This window comes from Sander lucioperca, chromosome 20, assembly GCF_008315115.2.
Source record: "Sander lucioperca isolate FBNREF2018 chromosome 20, SLUC_FBN_1.2, whole genome shotgun sequence".
Taxonomy (NCBI): domain Eukaryota; kingdom Metazoa; phylum Chordata; class Actinopteri; order Perciformes; family Percidae; genus Sander; species Sander lucioperca.
In genome coordinates, this window is record NC_050192.1 from 4199254 (window position 1) to 4207626 (window position 8373).

Consider the following 8373-nt stretch of genomic DNA (forward strand, 5'->3'; position numbering starts at 1 on the left):
AAAGTCATAGTATAGTATGTAGAAAAAGTCATAAAAAAGTTACTAGTATGTAGAAAAAAGCCACAAAAAAGTCAAGTATGTCATGAAAAGTCATACTATAGTATGTTCAAAAAAGTCAAAAGTCATAGTATAGTATGTCGAAAAAGCTATCAAAAATGCATTCTTAAGTCACAATGGTGACAAGAAAAAACAAATGAAATGCATTGTTATTCAGAGTCAAAATGGTGACAAATGAAATTGGTCAGGCCTGGAGTGCATGCCTGGTGGACCCAAAAGCTACATAAAACACATTTGACCCACACTTGATGTTTGTAACACTTTCATAACACGTGTTACAACCTACCCCGCCACTGTCACCCATTGTTTCGCTAGCTGTATTAGCATAGTGCTTTGAAATTAGCAGGTTAATACACCATTCTTTACTAGAGAAACTACAGTTTCACCTGCTATAACTCATACAACATTATCTACAACGGTAGAAGTACTAAACAAAATATTATGTTATTTTTTTAATTTACTTTCTTACCTCAGAATTATATTTTCTGCTGTAGCTTCAGGAGAGATAGCAACACAGACTAGAAAACCTCAATGTGGGATCATAAAGGAAGCCTGAGGAAACTGAAACTGTCACATGACTCCTATCTCACCCCGTGTTACAACTGTACCCGTTCTCCCTACTTTTTGTGATTGTAGTAATCTACTAGCTGTAATAAATATATTGGCCAGGTTTTGGGGTTTTTTTGTGATGGAGATATACATTATAGTCGTAACGTTACAGGTAACCTGGTGATAGCGTATTATTTTAAACGGCGGTATTAACGTAATAAGTTATAAGTGGTGAAAGGAGGCAAACTTACACAACAGTTGCAATGTTCCTGTATGCTATCTGCTCGTGCTCCAGGAAAGTGAAGAAACGTTAGTTTGGTATATCCAGCAATCATGTAACGTTGGATGTAATGTTGGAAGTAAGAAAAAGTGTACTGGGAGGGAGTCAAAGTCTGTACCAAAACACCTACACCTACAGCCTACTAGTTACTTTACTAAATTACTAGTTAAGACCTCCCAAAAACACTTCACTAGCTTCACATGTATTGAAGAAATAATTGTATTTGAATTATATTGCAATGTCTCCCTGCTATTTTTCTTCCATCATTTCTACATTTACACAACTAAGGAATAACTATGGTATAGAGTACAACCCAAATTAATTATTTTACTACTGGCCCTGAACACTGTTGTATGGTAACTGCATTTCCATCTAAAGGAATATCAAAACTGCAAAAAGCAATACAAATTGATAATCTATTAGACCAGTCATTCCCAAACTAGTGGTCCGGGAGGGCACTGCAGGTGGTCCGTGGAAAAGCAAAAAACATAAAATAGTTTTTTAACCTTCATTTTACACGGAAATTCCCATAAAAATTAAGAATATGTAACTAGTGATTTGTAAAAATCTGAAGATTAATAATCCCCTAAAATCCCCAAAGGTTTTGAAATTCTGACTATATCCAAGTGTTCTTATTACTGTATAGATGTAATACTCCATTGTTGTTCAAATGAACCTGATTATGCCCTCGGGCACTTGAGTAAATAAATTAAATATGGGGCAGCCGTTGTGTGCAGTAAACTTTCTTTCAACAAGCCTGTTGTACTGATGTGATGACCAGTTATAGTTTTAGTGCTGGTAGGCCTATTAAGAGGTGCGGATTAATTCAGGTGGGACTGTGAACATATATTTTATTATGTGTATTATGAGGTGGTCCGTGAAAATTCTTGATTATAAATAGTGGTCCACACACACAAAGTTTGAAAACCCCTGTATTAGACGATATAAACATAAAATGTTTTTAATTTTTCATCAAGAGTAAAGCATCAACATTTTGATTTCTCAGTCATCAGCATTTATTGTGAGGAACGACAGATACAGGGACTGATGAAAAGCATGAGGGTTCTATAAGAGGTTTATTTTTGCCATATATTTTACAAATAGAAGCACAAATGTTCATAGACTTCCGACAACATGTGTCTCAAGTACTTTGAAGAACTATAGTTAATGGAAACGAAGATCTCGCCCGTTTAGCTGCAAAGAAAGATAAAAATTAAAACGAGTAAAAAACACAGAGCATTAACAAAACAGCCTTTATGACAGGGTGAAAACTCTGCTCTGAAACCTAAACGGTATCTAGGCTATTATATCAAAGAATTTATAGTACACACTTCTACACAAGATGCTCGTCAAACTAGCTTAGAAGGGTTTCTAACATTACAGTCTACTCTACAGTGTTACCTCCTCTGTTAAAACAAGCCTCAGTTCCTAAGTTCAGCAGAAGGTGAGGAGGAGCAGAGTAGGTCAGAGAGGAGAATTAGTCACAAGAATGGGATGGCTTTTGGAAATTTAAAAAGACATGTATAACTGAGAGGAAAGCTTTTGTGGGAGAGAGAAAAAAAGGAAGTCTCAAGAGGTCAGAAAAGTTAGTGGAGTGATGGAAGAATATGGGGGAAAATGTGCAAATGAACGTGGGAAAATGGAAAGAGTGAGAAGAGAGAGAAAACAGCAGACAGTGCAAAGACTTACAGAGCAGCAGCTCCAGAGATGATCTCAATGAGCTCCTTGGTGATGACGGCCTGTCGGGTACGGTTGAATTTGAGGGTCAGCTTTTCAATGATGTCAGCTGAAGGGAGGGGAGAGAAATCGGTCAGTCAATGTCAAAATATTTATTTATTTACTTGACGGACAATGCACAGCTCCTTAGCAGTAACAGAGTTAGCTATAAGCTAATTTTCATCTGTGGTGCCTAAAAAAGTAGTCCCTACGGTAAAAGGTTTACTGTGGAAGAGGAAAACCAAAATGCATGGCTCAGTATGGAACATAACGTTTAAAACTAAATCAAAACAAGATGTGAAAAGTGATGATTATATCGTGAGATTGTATACCATTACAAGTTAAAAAGGAACACGCCGACTTATTGGGACTTTAGCTCACTCACCGTAACCCCCAGAGTTAGATAAGTCCATCCATACCCTTCTCATCTCCGTGCGTGTTGTAGCTCTTTCCGACGGCTCCACCGCTAGCTTAGCCTAGCACGGATCCTGAAGGTAATTGGTTCAAACTAGCCTACTGCTCCGAATAAGTGACAAAATAACACCAACATGTTCCTATTTACATGTTATGATTTGTATAGTCACAGCGTGTACAAAAAACAAGGTCACATGAGACACAGCCATCTTCTAACCGTATATAAACTGGGAACTATAGTCTCAGAAAAGCGAAACATTTCTACTCTCTGTCTGGTGCAAATCACTCCGCCCAAGTAGCAGTGCTTCGCCTTTCTGAGAATATAGTTCCCAGTTTATATCAGGTTAGAAGATGGCTGTGTCTCATGTGACCTTGTTTTTTGTACACCCTGTGACTATACAAATCACAACATGTAAATAGGAACATGTTGGTGTTATTTTGTCACTTATTCGGAGCAGTAGGCTAGATGGAACCAATTACCTTCAGGATCCGTGCTAGGCTAAGCTAGCGGTGGAGCCGTCGGAAAGAGCTACAACGCACATGGAGATGAGAAGGGTATGTATGGACTTATCTAACTCTGGGGGTTACGGTGAATAAGCTAAAGTCCCAATAAGTCGGCGTGTTCCTTTAAGGCCAGACAGAGAGAGAGAAAAAAAAAAGATGGCCCTCTCTCAATCTGCTTAAAAAAAGAAAATCCAACAATTTGGATAATAGAAGGTTTACGACATGTTGGATTCCTTTCCAAACACTACAAACTACCACACATACTATGACCAATCCGTTGTTTTTGATGGGACTGATAAGAATATTTAGTTTCCCATGATGGTTTGAAATCAGGTTGTGTCAACGCCTGATTTTAAACCAATTAACCCATTTCAGATCCCATATTTTAGATCAGAGAAACTATACTACAGGAATACTGTTTCAAAGACTCTGAAACTCTCTAGATAATCGAGTTGTCGGAGAAACCTTGTTAACAGCACCCTCCTGAAAGACAGGAAGGTGAAACGTGTTAGCCAGGAAGTCCTTACAGGCGTTCTTGCTGGCGTTGTCCATAGCAGTCATCCTGGCACTCTGCTCAGAGGTGGTGGACTCCTTCATGGCCAGGAAGATGATGTTGACCAGAGCAAACTCCTGGTAGTTCCTCAGCACGTCAGCATCAATGTCGTCATAGATTCCCATGCTCTCTGTTAGGGGACGGACACAGAAGTTCAGTCTGTTGGGGATCCCTGAGGATCAGTGTAAAACTTTGCTCTTTTTTTTTTAACCCTACCTGCGTTAGTAATTGTGTCGGTGGAAAACAAAGGCTTCCTGTCCGTCTTGTATGAGATAACAGACCTGAGAGAGAGAGAGAGAGAGAGAGAGAGAGAGAGAGATTTTCATGACCAATACAATATTTTACCCATTTAAGAAACAGACAAGTCAATCTCCGCTTATGCAACTTGAAATGTTTTTTACACAAATGCAAATAAAGAAAAAAAGGTCAAAACTAAAAATCTCTTACTTGAATCTGTTGAAGAAGACGGTGCCCTGGTCAAATTCATGTCCAGAGTTGAGCAGCTCGGAGGCAACGATTGACGCGTCATTGAAGCTGGGGGGCTTGCGGCCCACCTCCTTACAGTTCAGAATGATGTGCTGTCCATGAGACCTGATCAGGAACAGGGGGTATTATTTGTACAGTAAAACAATCAGCTGCACACTTTCTTTGATTCAGACTTAGAATTTTACTAAATATGAATTACGATTAAGAGTCCTGTGTTGGTCTGAATCAGGCTCTCTCAATCGTTTCATGCCCATAACCCGATTTTAAAATTTGACAGTTCTCATAATAAAGATGTAATGAAGCTCAGAGATAATTATCCTTTCACCCTGTAGAGAGTTAAGTTATAGAACAGAGGGTAAAAACCTGTAATCTAAGAAATCATTTTTTTTATTTCACTTCTTCCTTTAGCAAAACTGTCCATTAATCCATTCGGCCTCCTGGCCACTGGCTGCGTGGCGTGAGCATGTCAGCTGTGTGGCGTGTCCATTTTTCTTTCGGCTCCCATGTTAACAGGGTAGAGCTTGCACACTGCCTGCGTGACATGCACGTCTCAGGCGCAACTCGAGCCGCGCTGAAAACGCATGCATGCTTGAAATAGGACCGCCGCCTATTTTTCACGCGACACGCAAGCGTGTTGGAAGCGTTTCCAGGCAAAATAGAACATGAAAAGATGTTTATGTCATTTTGACACAAATACATTTAATAAATTTCATTTTGATGTTTGAAAGTCTCTAGGTTTTGACATAAATGCAGATATAAATGTAATTTAAAAAAAAAGAAATAATTATCAATTTTCAAATATTGCACCTGTCAATACAGAACGAAATATTCTGTAGCCTATTTTGCCGTCATACCAAAACCTTTGCTAAAATTGTTAATAGCTACTACTGATACAGCTGTTACCAACACTGACAACAGGGAAACTACAATTCATCTAATTTGCAGCTAGCAGTTATTCTGAACCCTTTTAAGAACTAACACAGGACTCCAGCTAAATAACACCAAATTTCTGCCACTAATAAACACAGACATCGTCAGCTAAATAGCTGCTCAGAAAGCCCAACACTGGACCCGAAAGTGTTGAAAATGAAAGATTTCCATTCGTACCTGTGCAGCAGGTTTCTCAGCTTGTCTCCCACATTGACCACCATGACCTCGTTGCCAGCGCTGGTCAGGGCGGCGATCTCGCTCTTAATGAGCTTGGCCACACCAGTGTGGATGGCACCACAGAGTCCACGGTCGGATGTCACACCAATGAGCAAATGCTTGGCGGACTTGTCCTCCGGCGCTTTGATTTCGGCCTTCTCGTAGAGGGCTGGAGAGCAGAGAGGAAACAGTGGAATCTTAGTCCAGTGTCAAAAAAATGAAAAACACCATCGAGTGTAAAAAGAAATACTCATACCAAGTGAGATTTAACATGGAGGCAAGGTGTACATACCCAGAGCACCAGTGCCATAGACTCTGGCTGGCTTCAGCTGCCTCTCAGCACGAGCATACTTGGCAGCGGCCACCATTTTCATTGACTTGGTGATTTTCTGGATGTTCTTGATGGACTTCAACCGAAGGGTGACTAGAGAGAAAAGAGGATATTACTCAGTCCGACACCGGTATGGTATACAATCAACTGTGATGACATAAATGTGGTTGACAACTCTCTAAACTACATTTACTGGCAAGGCAACTTGATGAGGATTAGCTGTGCAATTCAGCATCTCTTATCGTAACGTCGTTTGACGTAAATTATTTGTTCTCCATAATCAAACTTTATTTGTATAGCATCTTTCATACGGGTTAGTGCAGTTCAAAGTACTTCACAGATGACTGACAAGTCGATAAGACAGAACAAGTGTAGACCGTAGAAACTGAAGAGACAAAAACTTTAGACCAATGCACGCGAGACAATGAGAATGATAATGTAATAATAGATTTTAAAGCTATAATAACTAATAGTAGTAAAGAGTGAAATAAAAATAGATCTAATACTGATCTAAATAGATCTAACTAGACTAAAAAGACAAAATAACAATTACAATAGATTTAAAAGCAATACTAATACTAAAAAAATAGTTAAATAAAAAATGGACTAAAAAACTAGATTAAAATAGACAAAAAAATCAAGATGAGGGAAAAATATAATATAAAACTATTAGAATACAAAAATGTGAATGTCTAATGCATGCATAATCACTTCACCCAAAATAGACCACAGTGGGCATGATCTAGTGAAGATCTTTTTAGCTTTAAAATAGTAGCTTGCATTAAAACAACGTTGCAGCGTGTAGTTAGGGCTGCTGAGCGCGTCATTGGAGCACCATTGCCTTCACTCACAGACATCTACAACGGTAGACTGCAGAAGAAAGCCAGTTGTATCTTCAAGGACATTACACACCCTGGTCACTCTCTGTTCTCTCCAATGCCCTCTGGTAGGAGATCCAGGTCCATCAAGTCCAAATCAAAAAAACAGCTTCTATCCAAAAGCTGTCAAATCCATAATACCAAATGGCCACTGAAAAAGAACTGCTATCACACCTGGGACTATTCTGTTTGCGTGTGCTGCCGGTTTTGTCTGTCTGTTAGCACTGTATGCACTTTCATCTACCCTAATCCCTTATGCAACTTTTTAACTTAAATCTATTTATTTATTTTATCCTGGCATGACTGATTATGCCGTCAATGTGGAGCTGCTAAACTGCTTTTTGTTGTCTGTAAAGCAATGACAAACTATTCTATTGGTTTATAAAAAGATATTAAACCCATGTTTGGCAGCTAGTTTCTTAAAGCCAACAGGTGAATCCCTGTAAATACTTGAGAACTTGCAGAGTTGAATTTGACATTTCCCTCAGAATGTACCAGATTCTGGCAGAGACGACTCAGATTTTGCATCTGGGGGGTTATCAGTGTATGTTTATAGTCTGTAACATGCTGTTGTGCTGTCGTCTTTGCATGAGAGAGTAGTATACAAAAGTACTTACTGTCCTTCAAGGTTGCCATGTTCCTGACCTGCCCACTGTGAACAGAAATAATGCATGTGAGCTTTAGCTTCAAGCATTACCAACATGCAACAGTCTAATTAACTATAACATTAGACAATAGAAACAACCATAGCTTCTTGTCACGTTAGTATTTGAATTGAAACTTGAAGAACATTCACTGTGTTGCTAGCTAGCGCTGTAAGTATGCTAGCATCAGTTAGCTTAGTAATTCCTGCACAAATAAGCTTGTTTCGCGACAGTTCACCCTAGCTGAAGATATCTTTGGGACTGACATGCGCGTTAGATAATGTAGTCATTCGTTGGTTTAATGCTTTAGCTTCTCGCACAATGTCAGAACGTTTTAACGTAAATGTCAACGTAGCTAGCATTAGCTTCTCTGAACTTGTCCATTCACAGTGCAACACACCGCTGTCATTCATTAGCCGCGGCCTCCACGTTAGCACGTCCTTGCATTCAATAACTGGATGTATTCCACACTACAAGTTACACATTTACTCTAATGACATACTTCATAAAGTACATAGAAAGAAAATACACTTAAAGAAGGTTGTGAAAGTATTGAAATAGTTTGACTTTACCATTGTGGGGAGAACACCAACGCGCTGGTCCTAGCGAACATGGTTACTCCTATGAAGGTCAGACAGGCAGGACTGCGCAAGCGCAAGGTAAAGGCAAAAAGCAAAATGGACGAACGCTGCCTTCATGGACTATCAGAAAAAAATTGTTAAAATGCAATTCACACATATGAACAAAGCCACAATCTCCAAAAACTTAAATTTACCAATTTTCAGAGATGGGAGACGTATTCCGATATCTACCTT

The 8373-nt window shown here is 39.2% G+C and overlaps 1 protein-coding gene across 3 annotated transcripts; it reads right to left on the reverse strand.

The window, feature by feature from the left end:
* Positions 1-1865: 1865 nt before the first annotated feature.
* On the reverse strand, positions 1866-8244 carry atp5f1c (ATP synthase F1 subunit gamma). 3 transcript variants are annotated; one of them, XM_031300352.2, is made up of 10 exons: positions 8131-8244; positions 7532-7566; positions 5998-6129; positions 5667-5874; positions 4521-4664; positions 4290-4354; positions 4048-4203; positions 2576-2672; positions 2288-2314; positions 1866-2080 (listed from the first exon to the last, which is right to left on the reverse strand). In XM_031300352.2, the coding sequence occupies exons 1-9, from the start codon at positions 8169-8171 to the stop codon at positions 2308-2310; spliced, it is 885 nt and encodes a 294-aa protein (XP_031156212.1). In that variant the 5' UTR covers positions 8172-8244; the 3' UTR covers positions 1866-2080; positions 2288-2307. The 3 variants fall into 3 exon arrangements, with proteins under 3 accessions (XP_031156212.1, XP_031156213.1, XP_031156214.1); XM_031300353.2 differs by lacking the exon at positions 2288-2314; XM_031300354.2 differs by lacking the exons at positions 1866-2080; positions 2288-2314 and having other exon boundaries at positions 2572-2672.
* Between the last annotated feature and the right edge of the window lie 129 nt (positions 8245-8373).

Coding starts and splice junctions, on each gene's coding strand:
- atp5f1c (XM_031300352.2), bottom strand. CDS start 8,171: ATGTTCGCTAGGACCAGCGCGTTGGTGTTCTCCCCACAATG. Junction 4,355..4,520: donor GTCTTCTTCAACAGATTCAA/GTAAGAGATTTT, acceptor TCTCTCTCTCAG/GTCTGTTATCTCATACAAGA. Junction 2,673..4,047: donor CAACGCCAGCAAGAACGCCT/GTAAGGACTTCC, acceptor CCCTCCCTTCAG/CTGACATCATTGAAAAGCTG.